General features: G+C 45.3%; 2 protein-coding genes across 8 annotated transcripts in view; one reads left to right on the top strand and one right to left on the bottom strand.

Annotated features, from left to right (window-relative positions):
* Positions 1-10,646, bottom strand: part of LOC101989023 (serine/threonine-protein phosphatase 4 regulatory subunit 1-like) — an 89,092-nt gene extending 78,446 nt beyond the window's left edge. For 3 of the 5 annotated variants that reach the window (XM_013352227.2, XM_026787162.1, XM_026787163.1), the window contains exon 1: positions 10,314-10,358. Coding sequence is in view for 2 of the 5 variants with exons in the window: in XM_013352228.2 (XP_013207682.1) it covers positions 10,314-10,358; positions 10,599-10,605 (52 nt within the window). In the remaining 3 variants the exon portion in view is untranslated. Of the gene's footprint in view, positions 1-10,313; positions 10,359-10,497; positions 10,541-10,598 lie in introns of those variants that run through there. The other 2 variants (XM_013352228.2, XM_013352229.2) reach the window with 2 other exon arrangements.
* A 134-nt stretch (positions 10,647-10,780) lies between these two features.
* Positions 10,781-24,727, top strand: part of Rab22a (RAB22A, member RAS oncogene family) — a 48,233-nt gene continuing 34,286 nt past the window's right edge. The window contains exons 1-2 of one of the 3 annotated variants that reach the window (XM_026787103.1): positions 10,781-11,116; positions 12,484-12,563. In XM_026787103.1, the coding sequence (XP_026642904.1) occupies positions 11,081-11,116; positions 12,484-12,563 (116 nt within the window). In that variant the 5' untranslated portion in view covers positions 10,781-11,080. Of the gene's footprint in view, positions 11,117-12,483; positions 12,564-24,727 lie in introns of those variants that run through there. The other 2 variants (XM_005362798.3, XM_026787104.1) reach the window with 2 other exon arrangements.

The raw sequence follows: 24,727 nt of genomic DNA, 5'->3' as shown, positions 1-24,727 counted from the left end.
TAAAGCCAGACAATTACAAAAAAAAAAGTTTTAAAAATCAAGAACCTTCAACTCAGAGAAGGGGAATTAGCCTTCACAATGCTAAACAAGTTAGTCACTCAACAGTTGTCTAAAAAAAATGACTACTGTCTTCACCATCTTTACCATCCAACAGGTGGAATGAAGGGCAAATGGGACCAGGAATTTCAGTGACCCGACATGTCTCTGAGTGCCTATGCGAAAGTCACTGCCTCTCAACTTCTTACTTTAGGCTGTATAGGAGTAAATATTTAAGCCTCCTGTTAGACAAATGTGCTTCACAGGACCAAAGAACAGGTCTAATCTACAGAAAGAAAAGAAACCCATCAGATTATTCACAGCAAGAAAAGCATCAAAAGCTCAGTATGAAAGCTGTTGATAAGCAGCAAAGCCATTGTGAAAACACCCTCTCCATCCACAGTCACCCAGAACTCAGCAAAGTCCTGCAGTCCCCAGATGTATAGGCTCCTGGGCACCAAGGCCATCATCTGGGAACCAGCATTCAGTCCCAAAGGGAAGAACCAAGGGAAATGCCACACACAAACAAGAGGTAAGCCCATTAGGCAAAGAGAAGCAGAAACGGCTTCCTGAAGCAAAAGGATCTGAGCTGGGCCCTGAAGAACAAGTGAGAATCTGTCATTGGGAAGAAAGTAAAAGTCAGAGGAAGAGAAAAGAACATTCAGGATACACAGCAAGAGCACAGCAGAGGCAGGACAGTCTGCCATCTCTGGTCCAGGGACTCAGGAAGTCTCATAGGAAGCCACCAGGCCCTGACTGAGTAGCCACAGTCTAATTGGTTTTAAGTGGAAAGGTGAGGAAAACTAACCACAGTAGTGCACAGCCAATGAGATGCCTTTATTGGTTCAGACATGAGCAGAGCTGAGGCTGCAGGCAGAATGTTCCAGCACGTCCATCCCAGCAAGCATTTTCATTAAGAATCCGTTCTCCGGGCAGTCCCGATATTTACGACTCTCCATTCAACATGTCATCCTGTCACTATAACTCTGTGTGAGATATGACACCCAGGGCCAGACCAATTATCCACACGATCCAATATTCTGTCTCTGACATAGCACTAGGGGACACTGGGTGGAGAGCATGATGGACATGGTCCTCTATGTCTACTTCTGGCTCAAAATATTACATTACTTGACTGAGGCCAAGGTGGTTAACCTTATTCTCAAAATCTGTACTTAAAAAAGAGAAAAGGGGGCATCATTTGGAATTCAGGGAAACAATAATTAAATATACAAAGGTTTCACTAGTCTCTCCCTGAACAGTTTCTAAGAGTCCGGAGTGATTTGGGGAGACTTGAGTAGCCAGCCATTCCCCATCCTGCTATTCAGAGGGTCTCCTTCTCCTTAACAGGTGCCAAGGATGAATACAAGACCTTAAATGGTGACTACTTCTACTAGCTAGGCTAGACCCACCAAACCTCAAAGCACATTTCTGATTGGTCACTCATTTGGAGAAATGACCCTTCACAGCAGGAGCCTGTTGACTTAACTGAATTTCAAGTTACACCAAAACAAAGTGTCTGTACCAGCGTCCTCCTCTAACAAACCCTTGGAAGAGCCCATCCGTCGACACAGTACTTCATATGGCAACATCTCTGAGGGCCACTGATGGTTAGGCACCATGCTCTGGGCTGACTGGAAAGACCAGCTTAATTCATGAGCAGCCAGCCATCCTTTCTACACCATGCATACATGGAGATTCTTCTTTGATTTGTGGATTTAATCACAGCTTCCAAAACCCATCATGATTTATGACTGTGACTTTTACACTGACGGTCAATAGGAAACATTTACTCGGGTTAGCTGATTGGTGAGACTGCTGCATCTAAGCAATTCCTAAGCCTCCCTTTAGAGTGACACATTTCACCTTGTCAGCAGACCCATTGGCCGAGGGCAGATCTGGAGACGGTGATTCCTCATTGACACAGTACTGATAAATTGAACAATTATTTAAAGAGGCAATGAATTCACTAGTCAGACTTGAAACCCATTCAAACAGATAAGAAGGACCTAGAAGAACGCTCTCTGCCTCTGTGCTGGGGAGGTTTCTATCTTCCTCCTATTAAAACTATTTAAAAGCACCAAGCAGCTTTGTCCCAATAAAGTTGTTTCTCTTTGGCCAATCTAATAGTGGATCACACTTTTCCCAGATAAGAACAAACTCTTCCATAGACAGACTGGAGCTTTATGGCTCATGAAGTCTGTGGTATTTTAAATAAGGGTGGCCCCATAGACTCATATATTTGAATGCTTAGCCCACAGATGGTAGAACTGTTTGGGAAGGATTGGGAGATATGGCCTTTTTGGAATAGATGTGTCACTGGGCATGGGCTTGGAGATTTCAAAACTCAAAGCCATTCCCAGTTCGCTCTGTCTGTTCCGAGCTTATGGATCAAAATGTGACCTCTCAGTTGCTGCTGGAATGCCATGCCTGCCTACAGCCATGTCCTCCCCACCCCCCCATGATGGTCATGGACTCTTAAGTCTCCAAAACTGTAAGCTTTTGATAAATTCGTTAGTCTGTCAGATGCCTTGATCATAAGGCCTTGTCACAGCAGTTGAGAAGTGGGCCAAGCCCAAGCCTAGCCCAGTTCCTCCTGCTTTCTTCTCTTTTCCCTTCCAACTCCTGACTCTCTGGACACTCCTCATCAGCCTGGATGTCTTGGTTTTTTGAGAAAAGGTCTCACTATGTATTTCTGTCTGGCTCAAACTCATAGCAATATGTCAACCTCTGCCTCCTAGATGTTGGGTTAAAAAGCGGTTTTACCACACCCAGCTGGATTAAAAGGTGTTTGTCACCATTCCTTTTTTAAAAAAAATATAAAGTAGCATACAGATAGAACAGTGCTCTAATACAAGTACACCCGAAGGGTTTCACAGAGAACATGCCTATCCAGTGAGTGCTCCAGGAAGTCAGAGACCTTCCCCAGCAGCTCCAAACTTTGCCTGGCTCCCCCACCCTTCCTCCCTCCACATAGCCTGGACAACTGTGCCAGCCGAATCACTCCGTGAGCCCTTACATTCTGGCTTCTTTTACATTCCAGACACTTATCGAAATTGGTGGGGAGGGCTCTCTAGATTTCTGCTAAAGCCAAAGCTTCCCACTGTGACTACACCAGTCTACACCTATTCTGCTCTCCGTGGATATCTAAGTAGGCTCAAGTCTAACTCTGCCAAGGAGCTGTTATGAAGAGAACCCCTGAGAAGCACTCTCCACCTGGCATACAAGCAAGAGTGGGATGTTACAGCATTCAAATCTTTGAGGAAGGAGTTGTTTATGGTTTTGTCTTTTCATGACATTTTCAGAGTAAATACAAAGAGTACTAATGTGTTCTGGAATCTTCCATTCACAAGGGAAAGCCTTCTCACCCAGCTTCTTGAGTTGGTGTGTTTTCTCCTGCTAGGTTTTGTGTCCTGCGACATGTCCAACACTCAGCCACTGCCTGGTAAGTGCTCAATGGGTGGCCTCTGAGCGACTGGCCTTGGTGGCCCTGCTGAACTTCCCATGCCTTCCCAACTCACTCCTATCTCCCTCTGAGCTGGGCTGACCTTTCACTCACTGGGATCTCCCAACTGCCAAATACCCTGAAGTGTTTCTAGTTCTCATCTTAGCTAACCCCTCTGAAGCAAGTGGTGTCCTTCATTTTACTCCAGCACCCAAAGCATTCTCCAAGCTACCTGGTGCCATCTGCTGCACTAGACCACAGCAATAAAAGGTCAACACAATGCATTCTGATGAGCAACAGAGCCACTTGGCCACGCCCATGTCAAATGCTACCACAGAGTGGTACAGTTTCAGAACAAGGAGAATGGGCATCTAGCCCTATTTGTATTAATTAAGAGCAAACAGGAGTCCCACAAGCTTTAGCTCTGAGGTCACTCTTCCCTGATCATTAGGAACTGCTATCAACCTCATCCCCTTGTGTGTGTCACACCTAAATCCTTTACTGGCAGCCTGAGAGCACAAAGGACCCGCCCTTCTCTTGATTTGCAGCTCTCCTCACACCTCCTTTCCTGAAAGCGTGCTCAGCTCTAGCCACGCCCTGGTTCAAGCTCTCCAGCAGCTCCCCAGGAGTTCCTGAGCAAAAAGCAAACACTTCACCTTGCAAAGGGGCTGAAGGACCACGTGGGGTGTTGCTGTACCACGTCTCTGATCTCTTCTGTTTATCATTCCCTGTGTGTCAGACATAGAGATGCTCTGCTGGTCCTTGACTTGGAGGGGCCATTTGTGAACTATTTCTTGGCCTCTTCACATGAAAACCTCCACCTTCACTCCAATCTCAACTCAAGAACCCCTCCACAAAGCTCCAGAGGATTGTCTGGCCATTTGACACAATCAACCCCTGCAGTCCTCCAGCACTGTGCTGGCACCTTCTCTTTTACTGCCTTGCCCCTGAGAATCTTACTCAGAAGTCCAGGTAGACTGGACTTGGGATTCTCTTGTCTCAGCTTCATACATGCTGGGACTACACATGCAAACCACCGCACCTGGCTGTTCTGGCACTTGGAACAACATTCATGATTGTCTGTCCTCAAGGCATCTACCACAACCTGAGACTATGACACTGGCTTGTATTAACCTGCTGAACATTGGGCTCTGTTACTGAACTTGCACAGTTCTGAATCTATAATGCCTGTAGTAGTACCCATGACTTAAGGGGCCTTTAGCGAATGGATGGATGGATGATGTCTCCACAGATTAGTGTCTGAGACAAATTCTGCAGCCAGCTCCCTGGTATCACTCACTAGATTGTGTACATTATTTTGGACAACTTATTTAACCTGTCTTCACCCCTTGTCAGCCTTACTCAGCAACAACACTGGGTTAAAAGTGTTTACCTCTTCCAGGGCTTATATGTAGTTTCTATAATAAAATTTCTGCCAGCCCTAGAGGAGTTTTATCTTACTCATTTTTATTTACTGTGAGTTTATGAGGGCTTGCATATGAACCGTGGTGCACATGTGGAGGTCAGAAGGAAAGTTGTAGGAGATGTTCTCTCCTTCCACTGTGTGGAACCAAACAGGTCAGCAGGCTTGGCAGCAAATACCTTTATCCAAGCAATCTTACCAGCCCTGCAGTTAAGTAAAATGCTAGAAATATTCAGATCAGAGCTTCACATCGTTAGTCCTAAAGAAACGGTAGCTTCGGGCTGGAGAGAAGACTCAGCAGTTCAGAGCATATACTGTTCTTGCAGAAGAAGAGAGTTCGATAGCCAGCTTTTACTATGGGCAGCTCACTGGTCTTTTTAACCTCAGCTAGAAGGAATCCGATGACTCTGGCCTCCATGGGCACCGTACTCACATGCACAAACCCACACACAAAATAAGCAAATAAATAAAAACTAAACAGTGGTTTTGTACCACTGCTTGAGTAAGTGAGTCTCCTGCCTCAGCCTCCCATAACAGAAGCTGAAGCAAAGCATTCAGGGCCGTCGACTGTCTTCTCCTTAGCCCTGAATATGACTGGTCAGGTTGTAGATTCTTCTCTAGCAGTCTCCAGCCCTATTTCCTAGTGTCACCCCACCCTTTCCACAGACTTCCCAAGCCTCCCATGTTACCATCTGAAGACAAAGCATGCCATCTGGAAACCCAACCTTTACATTTTCTTGGGTAACTTAGGGAGACCCTGTTGCAAAACTTAAAAGTAAGTAAGTTGGTGGGGGTGTGAGTCAGTAGCCTCACCCTCAGCACCAGAAAGAAAAGCTACTGCTTTTATTATTTTTAGTAATCCTTCTTTAGATTTGTCTTATTATTTTATGTGTATGTGAGTGTTTTGCCTGTGTGCACATTCATGCATCACGCCCACACCTGGTGTCTGTAGAGTTCAAAAGAGGGCGTTGATCCCCCCCAGAGCTACAATTACAGACTGGTGTGGGCCACCATCCAGGTGCTGGGAATTGAACCTGGGTCATCCGCAAGAACAAGTACTCTTAACTGCTAAGCCAACCCTCCAGCCACAAAAGGCTTTCTTTTCAATTAGCTTTTGTTGAAAATTCTGTTTAAAACTTTACTAAAGTTTCTTTATGATATGACTTTACTTGTATTTTCTAATGAAAGGTGCACGGACCCAAACACTGACAACTCTCCAGGACGTGCTGACATCTACCTGTTTGCCTCATAAGAACCCAGGAATGACAAGGCACCAGGCTGGGAGGGGAGCCACTCTGGACTTCCTGCCCTGTGCATCCACCAAGAGGAAAGAGTGGATGTCTTCATCCCCAGCAGCCACAGGAGACCAAACATCAAGTATGAGTAACTTGTTCAAGGTTATTCAACCAAGAAGTGGTCCTCAAAAAATATTCTGCTCACAAACCCAGCAGGAAAGACACCTCGACAGGTGGGCCCAGCTCCTCCACAGATGACAGAATTCACTGCTCCAATGTGACAGTTTCATTTCATGGGGGTGATCAGCAAACCACTTGCCCTGAGCCAAGTTCAGCTCTCTCTTGCGTCAATAAAGCTTCAATAGCACACATCCAGGCCCAAATACATGCACATCTGCACATTTGCGGCTTATGGTCTGTGTGTGGTTGGTGATGTGTGTGGTTTACGGGCATGTTTATATGATTTATGGTGTGTATGTATGACTATGTATTTGTGTGAACTTTATGGATATATTTTGTATGGTTGGTGGTGTGTGTAGTTTATGGTATGTGTATATGTATATAGCTGTGAGGTTTATGTATGTGTTTGTGTGGTTTACTCGTGCATCTGTGTTCATATGGTTTACATTATATAGTTTGGGGCGTATGTGTATTATATATGTTTCTGATTTACAGTTACTTCTCGGGAATATGTTGGGGAAGGAGTATGATTGCTTTCAGGATGTGTATATGTATGTGTTTGCATCTGTGTTATTTACAGGGTGTGGGGATACGGCTGGTGTGTGTGTCTATATGTGTGTATGTGTCTGTGTGGTTTATAGTTGATTCCAAGGTGTGTGTGAGGGTGTGTTTGTAGTTCACGGTTGGTCCAGTATGCAACTTCAGAGCTTACAGGTGTGTCACATACCTTCTGGCCTGAAAAGCTCAAAATTATTACCATCTGAGCCTTCATGGAAATAAATATATATTGGTCAACTTCTAAGAATGGTCTACTGTCTGAGGTTTGCTCTACAAGTATTAGAATCCTCAACTAGCTCTTGATTCTGTTCAAATTATTTCACTTGACAGGGAGATTTTGGTAAATAATAGTTGCCAATATTTGATTCACAGTCACACTGTACAAAGAAAAAACTCAATGGCTGCATTTATGGTTCAAGTTAGCACACTGTCTGCAACTGGTGCAATGCGGGTATAGAGTAGCTGCAGTTCTTGGAAATAGACTGTCGCAGACAGAACAAAGTGTGTAGGTGAAATGCGACGTGTTTTCCTCTGGAAGTCTTTCATTCAAGGTTGAACAGGCACCACCCCCTCCAGCGTTCTATATTCCACCAGCTGAGCTAATCCTGTTTTCACCAAAGATCCAGACATCATTTATTGGCACCTTGCTTTTCTCATAAATAGAAGCATGCCCTCTCCCAGGTTCCTTCACTGATACCTCTTGAAAACTAAACATCTGAAAAGAAATGTGGTCTCCTGAACACTGATGTATTTTTCACCAGGGTCTTTGGAAGCTAAATGCATCCTAAAATAACTTACAGCATATTCAGAATTGAAATCCAGCCTTCCAACTCCTCCTGCAAAGGTCTGATCATTTGTGACACTTCCATCTCATTTTTTAAAACCTTTTACTATGGAAATTTTCAAATATGCAAAAAAATGAAAGGATAGTCCCCAGACACTAGCTTCTACAAGTACCAGCATTCTGCAATTTTTCCAGTGGATCCCTCCTCCCAACGTTTTGTTTGCTATTTGTTAGAGCGTTTGAAAGCTCATTTCACACACCAAGTCATTTCACTCATGAATGCTTATTTCTGTTAGGGCTCTTCCTTTGAAGAAAAACGTGATACCATTATCACCACCAAAATAATAAATAATAATTCTTAATGTTATCTAATATTCAATCTCACTTCAATGTCTTTTATTTTCATACTGGTTCTGTTCAAGCAAGGATCCAAATATGACCACATACTGTGTGCTCCAGATTAGTCTCTTAAGTCTGTTTCCAAGTGCCATAGAGCCCTGGCATTCCTCAATCATCCATCCCTGGATGAACAGCTCTCATCAACAGTGAGACCTCTTCAGCCTCTGCGCACTGTAAGCGAACCCCGATTCCTTTAGAATTCCCTAGGCAGACCCTAACGGCCCTACCGCCCACCTGCAACCCCAGCTGAAAACCAGAATGGAAGACTACCTCCCTCCCTCACGCGCTCAAGAGAATTCGGATGGCTTCAACAAGCCAGCCCCAGAAAATCCCATCTTTTCTGGGCCGCTCTGGCCTGGAAACTCTGGAAGGCTTAAAGCAAGGCACCCACTCATCACACCTTCATTCTGAGATCAGCCAAACCTAATCAAGGATCACCAAGTAAATCAGACATTACTGTTATCAGTATCGATATGAATTTGCACCTACACCATACAGGGCATGAGGTTATGAAAAGGATGGCCAGAGTCTCTGCCCACAGGAACCTGACCTAAACCAAGTGTCAGTGGTTCTCAACCTGTGGGTCGATTTGGGGTCACATATCAGATCCCCTGCATGCCAGATATTTACATTCCAATTCCTAACAGTAGCAAAATTACAGTTAGAAATGAAGTAGCAACCAAATTATCTTTATGGTTGGGGTCACCACAGCATGAGGAACTATATTAAAGGGTCACGACATTAGGAAGATTGAGAACCACCGATTTAGATAAACTGCCCAAATCACCCAAGGAGACAACAGATAAAGGAGCACCCAAACTGACAACCATGCCCCAACTCCTGGGTGAAGAGTATCTGTCAGGTCAATCCACACAGTGAGACAAAAAGACCAGGAGTTAGGAGGAACAAAATGTGTCTTCTTTACCATTTTATGCCACACTAGATCTCACAGGCTCTGACTCCCAGTCTTATTTGTAAGCCAGGATAATCCCACTTACTTCCCAGAGGAACAGCCACTATCTACTGCGTGTTTATGGTGCACAAGAACTCATGTCACCTTCTATGGGGGGTTAATCTTCACAAAATCCCTCACTCTGCAGCCCTGGCCAGCCTAGAACCCACCACGCAGAGCAAGTTGGCCTCGAATCCATAAAAGACTTATGAGGTGGGCAGTTCTTATTCTCATTCTGCAGATGAAATGACCAATTAGGCTCTAAGTGGCAGGGTGACCTGGCCCGGATCACAGCACAGCTACAGTGCCACTGGACGTCACCTGGCGGCTCACCGACTCAAGAGCTAGGCCTCCTCACCATTGGCTTCTATCTTCTCTTCAAGTGTCAAGCGACATAGGAGATAAAGTGTGCTCAACACCGCAAGGTCTACCCAAAACTCTCAGTCAACAGCAACTCTTATCACTAGGGCCGTGCCGGAAGGGAGGGAAAAGAACCAATAACCAGGAAGGCCCAGCTGACTATGGGGACTACTTTGGGGACTTGTGCTGGCCTCATACACCAGCAAGCCTCCCAGGGTTTGTTATTTTTCTGATATATCTTTGGTCCCCTCGGGCCTGTGAGGGAGATCCGGGGAATAGTGGCTGTTTCTAGTTCATCTTTGTTACCGCTCAGAAACCCATCAAATGACCTGGCCAGGAAGAGGTAGGCACTGGGGAAAAAAATGTGTTGCCTAGAAAAGCCAAAGGTTCATTCATTCATTAATCACACATTCGAACTCGCATGTCGAAGTAGTATCTCTCTCAGCTACTGTCCCTTAAAAATAATCCCAGAGAAAAAGAACAGGCTAGAAGGGTCAAGTGGAAGAGACCCACTCAAAACAAGGAAAGCAGAGGCAGGCGGATCTCTATGAGTTCGAGACCAGCCTGGTCTACAGAAAAAGCCACAGACAAACCCTGTCTCGAAAAACCAAAACAAACAAACAAACAAACAAAAGCAAAAACAAAAAAAAAAAACGAGGGAAGCAATGTGCCCCAAGAAGAGATGGAGCTGGGGCCACAAGTACAGGAGGCTCACACGCCCTGGCGACTTCTCTCAGCTCCCAGAGCAGCTAAGGGAGAAACTGACAGGAAGTCAAAGTTTCCAACAGACCCAAGTCCTGGCCGGGGAAGCGGTGTCACCTGAGGAAATGGGCTCGTGGGGGAAGGAAGGCTCGACCTGAGGTTCCCGCCCCGTCTAAGTGCACCCTACAATCCTCCAAGACAGACCCAAAGAGGGACGGGGCGCCACAACTGTTACTTACAGTCGTCTAAGTCATCCTGCAAGTCCACAAAGTACAGGGGGATCTCTGAAAAATCAAAAGGCACACAAGGAGTTACGCAGGGCGGCGCTGGCGGCGAGTCCCGGGCTCGCGGGGGTGGGACGGGGAGGCTCCCGGGGAGGGGGAGGGGAGCCGCTCGGAGACCCCGGAGCCTGGACCCACTCACCCGCCATCTTGGGATGGGCTGGAGGGCGGGGCTGGAGGCGGAGCGAGACAGAAGGTCACGCCCCTCCGCCGTGCTCCGCCCACCGGCCTGAACCCGCTTACCCGCCATCTTGGGGATGGGTGGGAGGTGGAGCTAGGGGCGTGGCGATGCCACGATTACGCCCCATCCCGTTCCGCCCCCTCCTCAGAGGCGCCCGGGCCGAGCTGGAAGGCGGGGCGAGGCTGAGGCTCCGCCCCTGATGCTCCGCCCATTCGCCTGGGAGCCTCGAGCCGGCCGCCCCGCCCTCGCGGCGAAGGTGGCTGCCGAAGTGGGCGGGGAGGTCAGGTGACCCTGCCGGCGTCCCAAGATGGCGGCGGCTGTAGCGCCCGGGAGGCCGAGGGAGCGTCCGGGCTGTTGAGGTGCCTCCGCGGGGCAAGCGACGGGTCGGCCGGACCGAAGGGCGGCGGCGGAGGCACGGCCGCCCGGCGTGCAGAGCCGGGGCTGGGTGGTGCCACCGGCAGCGGCGCCGGGGGATGCTGGTGTTGGGCAGGGCCTCTCCCTCAACTTAGGGCGGCGGCAGGCCCGCACCCCTGGTCCCCGGACCATGGCGCTGAGGGAACTCAAAGTGTGCCTGCTGGGGGTGAGTGGCGGCGGGCCGGGCCCCGAGGGCGGCGGAGGCCAAGTGGGCGGGTCCCGGCATCCCTGGGCCCCTTGCACCCCTTCCCGCCCTGTGCGGGACGCCGCCCCTCCGCAGACCCCTGGGCCGTCCGGACCCCCAGGCTGTGCCCCACCCAAGGCCCCGAGGTATCGGGGTGGTCCCCGGCGCCCCAGAGAGGTGTCCTTTTTCCATCCCACAGTGAAGCGGCCCGCGGGTAGTTTCCTTCCAACTTTGCGAGGGACCTTTGAAGTTGGCCACGTCTCTCAAAGTTAACCCCCTAGCAGGTCTTTAGGTTTTTATGAGCGCCCTTGGCCTACTTTCTGCAGTGTGGGATACTTTTGAACTCTTGGAACGTCTCTGACACTTCTGCAAGAGTTACTTTCAAAAGTTTACTCTCCTAGTGGAGAAAGGAGGAGTCCATACCAGGAAGCTTCCAGGACTTTGAAGCTTCAGCTTCCGGTCCTCTGTTGGTTGTTTGGCCATTCCGAAGCCTTCTGATGGTCTCCTTCCTGAGTTTCTGTTTTAATGACCGACTGAAAAGAATTCCAATAACTAGACGTTTTTTACCCCTCTACTAGGGTGGGGCTAGGGTTCATCCGGGATTACTCAGGCCCAGCTTGGAAGCGCAGAGTTTCCTGGTTTATGTGAAAAGGCCTTCGAGGCGTCACTTTACTCAAGAAGCAGAAGCATGGGGTCTTTTTCTTAGTGGAGGGAGGAGGAGCATCCTCGTTATTGAACCTAAAACTTTGTACATGCTAGGCCAGCCTGTCCCACCCAGCTTCGTGTATCCCTAGCTTGTTTCTGTTTTACAGCAGGATCTTAAGGAGCTGCCGAGGCTATCCTTGAAGTCTCTGCATAGCCTCTGCAAGCCTTGAACCTGGAACTCCCCCGCTTCAACCTCCCAGATTTGCTGGGATTGTAGGCCTGTACCACTAGGCAGGCCAGCCTGGGTCTTTCAAGAGGTTCTAGTGTCTCTTAATCTTAAAAACTACAAAACCCTTCCCTAGTACTTTTTAAATATTTTTTAAAAAGTTTCCCACTGTGTAGCCATGACTGGCACAGAATTCGCTTTGTAGGCTAAGAAGTCTTTGTACCACAGAGATCTGCCTGCCTCTGCATCCCAAGTGCTGGAATCAAAAGCATCCACTACTGGGCCTGGCCCCAGTAATACAGTTTGAAGTAAAATTACTTCACTGACACATTGCAAAAGCCTTCTTTGTGTCCCTCAACTTAGAAAATCGACAGATGTGGGTGCTTTTTCTATAATTCCCCACTTTATGCCACAAAGTGGGTTTGGGCATCTGCAAATAGCAAGCTTTTCCTCAGTCACACATCTTACTCTCTTTCAGGATACTGGTGTGGGTAAATCAAGCATCGTATGGCGATTCGTGGAAGACAGTTTTGATCCGAATATCAATCCTACCATAGGGTAAGAGAACAAGTTTATTTAATATACTTCGTAGAATGCGTGAAAAGTCATTTCAAGGAAAAAAATGTGTTGCTGGTGTAACCCGTGTCATCTTGAGTTCAGTGAAATTATGAGTTCCAAACCCTCTTGAGCAGTGTAATACTGGTGACAGTAATGAAATAATAAAGTAACTTCTCCTGAGTGCTGGGATGAGCCATCATATGTCTAACCTGGTACTTTTCAGAATACATTTACTGAATCCTGATTTGGACATACTCTGTTCATATCAAATAGCTTCCCTGTGGGTTAAGAGAGAAGCAAGTTCTGTAACCATTGTGTAGAAAATGATTCTTTAGCATATCTCTGTAATGTCAGCACAAAGCAGGCCCTGACCTGCCTATGGTTGCCTGATTCCTGCGGGTCCCATGGAAAATGGGAAGCACTTAATAACGCTGACATTTAAATACTGAAAGATGAGTGGATTGTACTTTGTAGGAAGTTAAGAAACTGTGTTTGCAGAGGAGTATGTCACTTGGTAGGAGTGAGAGGTGGCAAGAAGTAATCTGCACAGCCCTGGGAGTTTGAAGGGCCAGCCAGGTGGAAAAGGGTCTGAATTGAGCCAGGACAGAGAGTAAGACCAGGAAGAGTGGCCAGCGAGGCTGTTGAGACAAAGATCAGGCAAGGAGCCTTACATACGGGGAGTGAGTCGCCATGATAGGTGCAAACCAGGTGTAATGGAATGAGGTCCCTTGTCTTCTCTGGTTCCTTCCCTCCACCCGAGGCTGCCTCTTTCACTGGGACTGCTTGGCCTCTCCTACTGCTGAAGTAAGCCTTGGGCTTCTTCAAATTGTGTCCTCTTTGTTCCCAAAACATCCTTTCACCTGGGTCATGTGACCCAACTTGAGCTTTTCCTAGCCTTTTCCTTGGCCACTGGTCCAAAGCTATGGTTTAGACTTAGCTCCCTAAAGAAGTGGATGTCTCTCCCATGCTCCTCAGTGTCTTCTTCCCTGATGGCCCAAATGAGTTATGGAATAGGGAAGAGCCTTGGCCTCAAGAGAACCTTCTTGTTTGTAGACTTGACTTGGGACCTCAGTGAGTGTCCGCAGTGAACACTGGCTGGGAGAATTTCCACTCCAGTGGCCAGGCTGCTGTTGGATTTGTCTGGCTCGTACCTGCTTTGTGGGTTTGATGAGGAGTCACTGAAGATTCACTGGTTTAGCATAGGAAGTATTGTTAAGTGTTGGCAGTAGCTGGTAAGACATCAACCACATGCTATAATTCCATCCCTCAAGGAACACAGGAGGATGAGGACCCCATTAGAGTCACCACTGTGATGAGCTTAAATAATCCTTGGAAGCTCATTGTGTCCCTTGGGTGTGCTGGAATAGAGAGGTTGCCGTCACTGTGGGCAGGTGGGTGGGTCCCACACTGTTAACACCAAATTCTCTCCTAAGAGCCAACCTGGAAGAGATTGTACTCACCAGGCAGCCTGTGCCCATAGGTGATCCACAGATACCTGGGAGCTCTGCGTGCTTGTGACTGTACTTGTAAGCAACCGCTGGAAGGCGGGGACCCCTGTTCCTCTTTTCCTGGGGAGGGAGCAGGACTAGCAGGTCCTCAGATACCAAAGTCACACCTCCTCCTCCCAGCCAATCACCAGGGTTCTCATCCAAACCTCCACAGCGTCACTTGACATGGAGGACTTCAGAATGAAACACAGACCACCTCTGGATTGTGGCTCTGCCACTTGCTAGCCAGTTAGTTAGCCAATGGCAATTAAATCTATAATCTGTTTCTTCAACAAAGTAAGGGTTAGTGGGACCACCCCCTTGTTGTTGGGAGGATTCAAAATAATGCAGGTTAAGTGTGAAGCAAAGAGCTGTAGAGACATTGGAGTCAATAAATCACACAGCTGTTACTATATCTTGGTTTTTTTGTGGTTTTTTTTTTTTTAATGCTTTATGATTGAACAGAAGGACTCAGCGTTCTAGGCAGGCATCCTGTAAGTTGTATCCCCGGTGTGCTTGGTCTCTAGGAAAGTGAAGGCAGGAGGATGGGAAGTTGCAGGCCAGCCTGGACTACATAACAAGCTCCTCTAGGACTGGGTGGGGGGGAGTGGGGAAGAGCAGTAGTTTTACAGAAAAAAATGGTTTCCTAGGGCTTTTAAGTTCATCTTACAGCCCTGTCTACTTAGACCCATTTCTTAGAGGCAACCACTGTTGCCATGGTGTGCAGCTATTTTCTGATCTCTCCTTCAGTTCCTCACAGGCACACACACACTGCACCCCTCCTCCCATTCCCACCACCAATTTTAGACATTATCTACTGATTTTCTCTTTAAAATGTGGATCCTAGCTGTCCTCCCACCTCCTGTACATTTGTCTTCCCTCCATTTTGCTATTACATTCTGTCATTGAAACCACAACATGGTGAATGTTTAAATACACACCCTCACACACTAGGCCAGCTGCGTATTTCCCAGCTCTCACTGTTCTTAGTTATTGTGGGCTTGTTAAATTATGTAAGCTCTTTGTGCCTATATTTGCATATTGGGAGTACTCTGTGATACCTTATAGAGGTGGTTGTGAGAATTGGGTTAAAGCATATAAACATGGTGCAGAATGGCACGTGGTGTACAGTAAACATCTTAGCAGTCGTTATTTCATAATAAACCTGTAAAGCTTAGAGTTTAGGTGAGTGGAACTAACTATAACCCCATTGCTTTTGAGTATTGTGAGAATAGTCTAGCAGTGTGTACACTGGAGTTCCCGTTGGATGTAAAGCACAGTTGAGGTTTGTGCCGGATGCTGTGTTCTCACTGAGGACTGTTACTTAGAATTCTGTGGTGAACATTCTTTAACGTGCCAGGGGCACACACACAGGCACATACAGCCCTTGCTGTGACACCACTGCATCACAAAGCTGTGCATCTTCAGTTCTAGTGAGTATCTTGAAGTATTCTCATCCACCGGCAGCCCTTGGGTGCTTGGATGCCCCGACCCTCCACAGCTTGTGTAATATGGTGGTGGCACACGCCTTTAATCCCAGCACTTGGGAGGCAGAGGCAGGAGGATCTCTGTGAGTTCAAGGCCAGCCTGGTCTACAGAGCTAGTTCCAAGACAGGCTCCAAAGCCACAGAGAAACCCTGTCTCGAAAAAAAAAAAAAAAAAAAAAAAAAAAAAAAAAGAACAGTTTCTTTCTGTTCTATTCATGGCATCAGCTTGTGTCCTATATATCCAAGACCAGGATTTTCTCCTATGCTCTAGATTTTGATTTTTAGTTTTAGTTTTGTTTCTGTGTTTTAAGACAGTCTTGATAGGTATCCCTGGCTGACCTAGAACTCAGAGATCCACTGCTTCTGCACACATTTATTACTGAGATTAAAATGTGTGCCGCCCAGCCCTTGATCTAGAATTTCCGTAACTTTGTTCTAAGATTGACCTGTGGTCTGTTTGTCTTACTGTGCTTGCTGTGTGAGGTAGTACTTTACCCATGGTCGCTCTGGGCATTGGCTGCAGGGAGCTCAGCATCTGTTCACGCCTTTGCACCTTTGTCAGAAATGGGCTGATGGGATGGGGGTTGGTTCCAGTTTTGGAAATGTGGCGGTTACGGAATTGTATTACTTTTCAAATTTGTTTTGTTCTTGTAGGCACTTTGGATACATGTATAGATTTTTAGGGACACAATGCCTAATTCTTTGAGCATCTACTGAAAATCTGACTGGGAACCTTCTGACTAGTTTGGGGGAATTGATAGTATTTGTTCTAATAGTATTTTTTCTGCTCTGACCATGAACATGATGATTCCTCTGTTCTTAGGTCTCAGAGTGTATGCACTCTACATCTTCCGTGCGCTCACCCTCTCTCTCTCAACACACACACACACACACCCCTTAAATTCACCTTGTAGTCAAAGCTGATTTTGACTTTCTAGTCCTGTTCTCTCTGTCTCCTTTTCTTCCTGTTAGCATTTTTAGTTGTCACTGTACATTACATGCCTTGTATATATTTTACTGAGTTTATCTCAAAATGCTTCGTGGCTTTTGTTTCCTTTGCTTTGGGATTCTTTGTTGGTTTGGGAACAAGGTCTTGATGTGTATCCTAAGCTGTCCTAAAACTCATAATCTTCCAGCTTCGGTTTGCTACTATAGATAGTCTTCATTTTAATTGCATGCTGTAACATGTAGACACAAATTGCTGTGGCTTTGCCTAATTGAGTTAGCTAAGGCAACTTTTCTGAGAATTCCTTGGGCTTTTCTCTGGTACACAGTTAGTCACTGTGGTCAGGCACTTCTGCCTTTCTGGTTCACACACATTTGCTTTTTCTTCTACTTCCTTACTACACCAAGGAGATAGGTGCAATAAAGTTAGGGCCCACCATTGAGGTGTAGACAGCCAGGCCCTTTGTCTCCCTTACCTTGTAGCAAAAGGGACTCATCTGGCCTTTGTATAGTTAAACTCAATGGCTGCTCCTGCTACAGACTATGGATGCCTTCTCTACCCAGAGTTAATAAGAAATTGATTTTGATTTTATTAGGATATACATATGTATTTCCTCTTTTTGGCCTAGAACCTCCTCTATCCTAGAAAAGGTTGTGTGTTTACTATTGTGTGAGGTGTTGGATGAATGGATGTTAGCAAAGACGCGCTTATTAATAGTGGTGTTTGTATGGCCCTTCTTCTGTTGCCTGCACTGAAAGTAGTATTTGAACTCTGAATGATGGTAACCTTTATTTTTTGCTTAGAGTGTTGTGAAGTCTTTGTTCTGAGTGTCTGTGTGTACCATGTTTTCTTGATATGCACCTCAACCCCACCCTCACCTCCATGCCCAATAAGAATGCTTGGTCTGAATCTGCTTGGGTATAATTTAGGCTCCCTGCATTCTGTTTGCATATCCCTGTTGATAGGTAGGTATTTCAAGCAAGCATCTTACAAGTTTCATTCAAGTAATTTTGCTCATATTTATATGCATTCTGCTAACTTGAACTTAGCCTTTATGGCTTCATGGAGTGCCCCCTTTTACTCTGAGTGTTTAGACCTATAGTAGCTATGTAGTAAAGTTGCTACTAACCACATGTAAAATTAGGGTGGAATCATGCTGTCTACATTTTAATCCTTGTCAGGAATGCTGTGGTACTAGTTTATACCCTAAATGTACGGTAGCTGTCAGTGTGGTTTGGTTTAAATTTGCCATCTTGCTGCCTTTTCCTGTGTCTACAATTCCATTTTATTTCCACTGCCATCTTGTCTGACTACCTCCTATACAATAATGAAGATGAAAACGGTTGTTGCCTAGGGTTACAGTCTCTGAATCACAGTTTGTGTTCAGACAATAGCATGGCTTTGCATGCTTTGTAGGTGCCTATAAGCACCTTCTGTAGCTTTTGTGCTTTGTTTTCAAGGGACTGCAGTGAGCTTGTTGTGCAGTAGTGATCTTTTATAGATGTCATTCATCTTTTCCGTTCTCCATCCTTGTGCCAATAGTACAATCCCTCTTTTTTCTTTTTAATCTTCATAAAAAGTTGCAATGTCCAGTGTTAGTTGAATGTTCTGTGATTCAAGAATGTCTTGGCTGCTTTGGGTCTGTTACATTTCCATATAAATGTTAGCAATCATATCATCTGTTTTTGCACACACCAACATGATGACCCTTACTGTGGTTTTTGACTAGCCTTCCATTGAATTTACAGATCCATTTAGAGAGAAATGACATGGTAATACTAAACGCTGTAGCTTATGAATATGGATTATCCTTCCGTTCCCTGGGCTTTTGTAGTCTCTCTCTGTTTTCTCTGTAGTGGATTTGCACATCTGTCATTAGAGTTATTTCAAGGGGGTTGATGTTTTTAATGCACTATTTTGCTGTGAAAGTGGTAGCTGATTCAAAGTTTATGGCTTCTTGTTGTTGTTGTTGTCGTCTTCTTTGGTGTGGTGGGGTTTGGTGTGTAACCTTGAGCTTGGAAACATCTTACCTTAGCCTCCAAAGTGCTGTGAGAAAGGCATGTACCCCCACACATAACAACATCTTGGGTTTTGAGCTTCTCTCCAATGACCTTCCTGAATTTGCTTATGAATTCACTTCCATATGGACATTTTTTGTGTTTTCTGTGCACATTTTTCTGCCATCTGGGGAGTGGGGCTTTGTTATAGTAACTCCTAAGCCTTTGACTTGTTATTTCTGTTTTTGTTGGTTTCAGCGGATTTCCTTAACAGTGTCGATGAGAATGAGTAGTAACTGAGTACTCTGACAGCGCTGTGATGGTGCTGGGCGTTCACTGAGCTGCCATGCGATAGGTCGTCCACTAGAGGATTTTTCTGTGCACATCCTTACCACATTGTTCAAAGAAGATGTTGTTCGCTAGGATCTTATTAGTTTGGTAGTATTGACTTTGTGAACATGTTTTTCTATCTCTACGAGGCTGACCACATGATATGTAATATCTTGTTAGATTTTGTGGTTTGATTTGGCTTGATTCTTTTGATGCAGGGTTTCTTTGTGTAACAGGCTATCCTGCAACTCATTTTGTAGACCAGGCTGTCCTTGAACTCACAGAAATCCACCTGCCTCTGCCTCCCAAGTGCTGGGATTAAAGGCATGTGCCAACACTCTCCAGCTCTTTGAATTTTTATAGGATTCATCCATGCAGTTTTTATATGTCACTGGTGTCTTAGTTGCTTTCCTTGCTCTAACACAGTGGTTCTCAACCTGTGGGTCACAACCCCTTTGACAAACATCTATCTCCAAAAATGTTTACATTATAATTCATAATAGTACTATCAACAATTAATTTTATAGTTGAGGTCAGCACAGCATGACTATGTAGAGGGTCTCTGTATTAGGAGGCTGGCGGCCACCACTGTTAACAGAATCTCTGTCAAGAAACATCTTAAGGGAGGAAGAGTTGGTTTTAGCTGTTTAAGTTGATATGGTCCGAGATGATGGAGGAGTCATAGCAGCAGTTTAGAACAGCTGATCACACTGCATCTACTACAGTCAGGAAGGAGAGAGCTGGTGGCCTTCTCACTTTCCCTTTTTCCCTTTTCTTCAGTCTGGGACCCCTTCATGATTTTCCATCCTCAGGTAATCCAATCTAAAAGCTCCTCATAGCTACGCCCATAGGCTTGTGTCTGTCTGTCAAGTTGACAGTATTAACCATCACAAGCCCACCCCTGGACAACTTGATACCCAAGCATAGTACCTTTAAGCTATAACATTCCACCCTCTTCCCATAGACTCATGGGCATCTCAGGTGCAGAGTGTATCCAGTCTAGCTTTTCACGGTCTCATAATCATTAATAGTCCCAACAATGCTAAGGGTCTAAGTTTCTTAAAGTCAGGGCAATTTCTTAATTGAGAGCTCCTAAAAAATAAAACCAAGTTACATAGTTCCAATATCCAGTGGCATAAAGTAAATAGTTATAATTCCAAAAGCTGGGAATGGGAGCATAGCAAGGAAGGGCCAGGTCAAAGCAAATCCAGACCAAAATCCAGACCTAGCATTATAAACACCAAATTCTGAAGCCCATAACAAAATAATATCGACTCCAAAGGACTTGGTTAGCACCACTTCTACCAATCTGCTGCCTATAATACACATAGCCTCTCTATTTGGCCAACTTCACACTGTAACCTGCACCTTTCCTCTGTGGATGGTCTGTTGTCTGTTAATATCTTAGAATCCATTGCAACTTTAGGCCTTACCGTCACAACTGACGCTGTGACACATCTGGCCTTGGTGGCTTTCTGGAACTTTGGTAGAGGATTCCATGGTCCCCCATAGTCTTAAAACACTGACATCAAATATAGTCTTGCTTCCTTGAACTACAGTTGCTTTAGTCTCTTGTCTACTGACCCTGGGGGACACTTCTTATTTTCTAAGAGAAAACCCCTTTAGACATTCTTACTTTGGGCTTGTGTGTGTCTGTGTGTGTCTGTCTGTCTGTCTGGCCATATGTCTGTCTGAATGTCTGTCTGTGTCTGTGTGTAGTCAAGGCTAGCCTCATATCTTCAGCTGGCTCAGTACCTCCTTGTCAGCAACACTCCTTTCCTTACTGAACTTTGTGTTTTTCATGTCTCTGTTCTCACTCCCTGCCTGTCCCCCCACCCCCCAATCTGAGTAAGAGCACCAAGAAGTTGTCATGCCACATCCTGAATGTTCCCTTGTCTTGAAATTAGTCCATTATTTTCAAATTCAGCCTCAATAAGATTCTCAGGACCCAACCAGAATATAGCCAAAATATATCTTTAATGGCCTTTAGCTCAGTTCCCAGTTGCTCTCTGAAATTTCATGAGCTAGCCTGTCACTGTTTGCATGACTGTCTGTACTCTGGTCTACTAGACACCCAGTAGGCTCTGCACAGCTTCTGTGGCACACAGCTGCAGACTCCCTTTCCTCCTGCTGATAGTCTCCAGAGCCTACAAATCATGTTATCAAATTTATCACAACAGCAAACCCATTACTCAGTACCTTTTTTATTCCCTTCTCTGTTGACATTACAGCATCCCTGACAAGAGACAACATAGTGAGGAAGAGTTTATCTCATCTTGTCATTTGAGGAGCTGTAGTCTGTGATAGGGAAGTCACAGAGGCAGAGCCACAGTGCTGCTGCTGGGGCACTTCTACTTTGTGTTTGTCACCCCCATCAGCTAACCCTGTCTGCAAACTCCTCCCATCTTGTCCAGAGGCTTGTCTCCTAGGTATCCAGTTCCTTTTAAGCTGATTGTCCTAAGCATCACATTTGACTTCACTTGCCTGTCACTTGCTGGATTTGTGTGTATACACAAGTGAGACTGTGATGTCATCTCCTTTTGGAACAAACACTTATCAGGTTTGTATCAAAGTTGTGATTATTCAGTAACCCTGCTTGCATGAAGCACTCCTAATTCCTCAAATTATTAGTAAAATTTGTCAGTGTTTCCATCTGAGCTTCAAGCACTGCTTGTGTAATAGAGTTAATTGAGGAGTGAATTACGTTCATAGTTCTAAGATTGTTCATATGCAAATTAATCTGTTACTTCTGGCTCTGGTTTTGGTAGATTGCATTCTTTAATGATTTTAACTCTTTTGTTTTTTTCGAGACAGGGTTTCTCCGTAGTTTTGGAGCCTGTCCTGAAACTAGCTCTTGTAGACCAGGCTGACCTCGAACTCACAGACATCTGCCTGTCTCTGCATCCCAAGTGCTGGGATTAAAAGTGTGCACCACCACCACCGCCAGGCAATATTCAGTCTCTTGTTCCATATTCTGCTGGCTAATTGTATGTCAACTTGATCCAGGCTGGAGTCATCTGAGAGGAGAGGACCCAGTTGAGAAAATGCCTCCATGAGATTGGGCTCTAGGCAGGCCTGTAGAGCATTTTCCTAATTCGTGATTGATGGGGGAAGGGCCCAGTCCATCGTGGGTGGGATGGTGGTCCAGATTCTATAAGAAACCAGACTGCGTGAGCCATAAAGCAGCACCCCTGCATTATTTCCTGCCTCCAGGTTCCTGCCCTGTTTAGAGTTTCTGTCTTGACTCTTTAGTGACAAACCTAATCCTTTCCTCTACAACTTTTTGATTGGTGTTTCATTACAGCAGTAATGACCCTAAGACACACACCTTACAAGTTAAACCTTAACTAGCAAGGCTTTTCTTTTTAATTTATTTTTATTACTGGGGAGGGAGCCAGGTATGTATATATGACTGCAGGCTCTGCAGAGGCCAGAGGTGTCAGATCCCTATGAGCTGCCTGCCATGGGTACTGGGAACTAAACCAATGTCCTCTGCGAGAGCACTATGCCATCTCTCTTCCAGCTCAGTACATTTTTGTATTTTGTTATCTTATTGCCATTCAGTTCTAAGTATTTTCTGATTTATTATTGGCTTTATCTTTGATACAAGTGTCATTTAAATATGTGGTTCTCAATCTCAGACATAGAAATAACTTAATTTTTTATTGGATTACTGACAAAATTCTTGTAAAACAGGAGAACATATTTTCCATAACTCATCCTTTGGATCCAGTGTGATCTGCAGTCTCTCCCATCATGTGGTCCATCTCAGCAAGCATTCTGGGTTTCTTGGCAAAGCTTCTGTGCTCTTAGCTGCTGGGGCATGGCCTGCGATTAGAATTTGTTTTCTTTTTCTTTCACATTCATCTTCTCTGTTTTCCTTTGTTGGCATTTTAACAGAGAGAATGGGTTAAAACCTTCTGTTGTTGTGAATTTGTCAATTTGTCTCTCATTCTGTGAGCTTTTATCATTTTCCATTTAATAGCACTTGAGTCAATGTTGTTCCCATTGAGTCTTTTGTCCCTGAATATGTACGCCTCCCATATCTTAAGCATTTTCTCTGTACTGGTTTATAGGTTTTGTTTGTTTTTGAGAGAGGAGAGAGAGAGACAGAGAGACAGAGACAGAGACAGAAACACTGACTATAGATCGTGTAGATGCCCACTGAGACTAGACTAGAAGCCCTGGAGCTGGAGTCACAGGTGGTTGTAAGCTGAGTGCTATGGGTGCTGGGCACTGAACTTGGGTCCTCTACAAGAGCAGTATGGGCACTTCACCACTGAGCCATATCTCCAGCCCTTTTTTACAGTTTGTAATGTGAACAATGCTGGAAATCTTTTTGACTATTTTCTTAATATTTGATGGGTCTTTTAGCTGTTGTGAATGAAAATGGTTTGTTTTTTCATTTTTGTGTACAATGTTGTTGGTTTTTATGGATTGGCCTTATCAGCGTGTACTCCTGGTAGCCCCATTTATTCTCAAAAGTGTGCTGTGGGCTTTTGAAATCCTTGGAGCACATAGTTATGATTTCAGAGTGGGGTTGTTTTACTCTTTGGTTAGTTTGGGTGGTGGTTTAGTTTGATGATTTGGTTAGGTGTTTTTTATTGTTGTTTCCCCATGCCTTGTTCCCCAGGACTTTTAGCTGGAAACAGTGGTGAGAGCTGACATGTTTGCCTTTCCTCAGCCCTGATACTGTGCTGTTGAGTGTTTTCTGTAGTACGCAGGGTGACTTTACCCACGAAAGTTGCCATTTACGAAGAGAAGGAAGTCTCTTTGTATTTCTAGTTAAATAAGCATTTTTGTTAAGAATAACTCTTGAGTTTTGTCTTGATATTTTATGTTCTTAGATGATAATTCTTTTGTCCTTTCTGTGGTGCGTTACTGTATTTATATATTGTATGGAACAGTTATCCCAAGCTTTTGGTACATCATGTTTTCTATAGGTTAGTTCGCTGTGCCTGGGCTCAGAGTCTGTTCTGGTTCAGTGACACATCAGCCAGGGCTAAAGGATGCTCGATGACATGGCTGTGGCTGGAGGCCCTTGTGTATCTTCCTTGTTCTCTGCCAGGTAAGCCTACCCCAAGCTCTTAGAGTGGTGCCCTCACACAGCATAGAAGGAGGGGCAGGGTAAGATCTGTAGTGTCTTCTCCAGCCTCTTGAGAGTCATCGGCAGTGGCATCTGTTAAGAACACAGTTTTACACACTTTAGGACTGTCTCCCATGGTGCAGAAAAGAGGCGTGTCTTAGAATCTTCATAAACCGAATTTCTTATAATATAGCCCCTGTCTATCTTTGTTACCACTTATATAATGACATTAGACAAACCAAGATTGAGAAACATTGATATGACATGACAACTTGTTGGTCATCTCACAGGCTGACAGGTGGAAGAGATGCTGAAACGTTGACAAGGCTAAGGAGAGGAGTTGTGCTGAAATGCGTGGCTTTGAACTGGGATTTTTTCCAGAAAGACAACATAAGGACCATTGTCAGAATTCTAATGGGGTCTGAGGACTAGCTGCAGATTCTACAGGAAATTGCTTTGGTTTGTAGGAGTCATACTAGCCTTCAGGGTGATGCAATGTACTGTGAAGGGTTGGGATAAATACATGCAGCTTCTTCAACTGGAAAATAAATTGTTTTTAATTGCACTTAGCATCTATTTCTGTAGGTTCAAAGTGTTTTATTTTGTTGTTTAAAATGGTTGTTTCACTGTGAAGTGTTCCCACACTCTGTCTCAGTGTCATTAAAAGACAACCAACTACTTGATGTATTAAAGGAGAGTAGTGGGAATAGTGCAGTGTGGAGCACAGTGGGGAGGCGGGGGCTGTGGTGGGACACAGTGGGGAGGCGGGGGCTGTGGTAGGACACATTGGGGAGGCGGGGGCTGTGGTAGGACACATTGGGGAGGCGGGGG

Source organism: Microtus ochrogaster, linkage group LG8, assembly GCF_000317375.1.
Source record: "Microtus ochrogaster isolate Prairie Vole_2 linkage group LG8, MicOch1.0, whole genome shotgun sequence".
Taxonomy (NCBI): domain Eukaryota; kingdom Metazoa; phylum Chordata; class Mammalia; order Rodentia; family Cricetidae; genus Microtus; species Microtus ochrogaster.
Note: the sequence above shows the minus strand (reverse complement) of the source record. Positions and strands in the feature narration are given on the sequence as shown.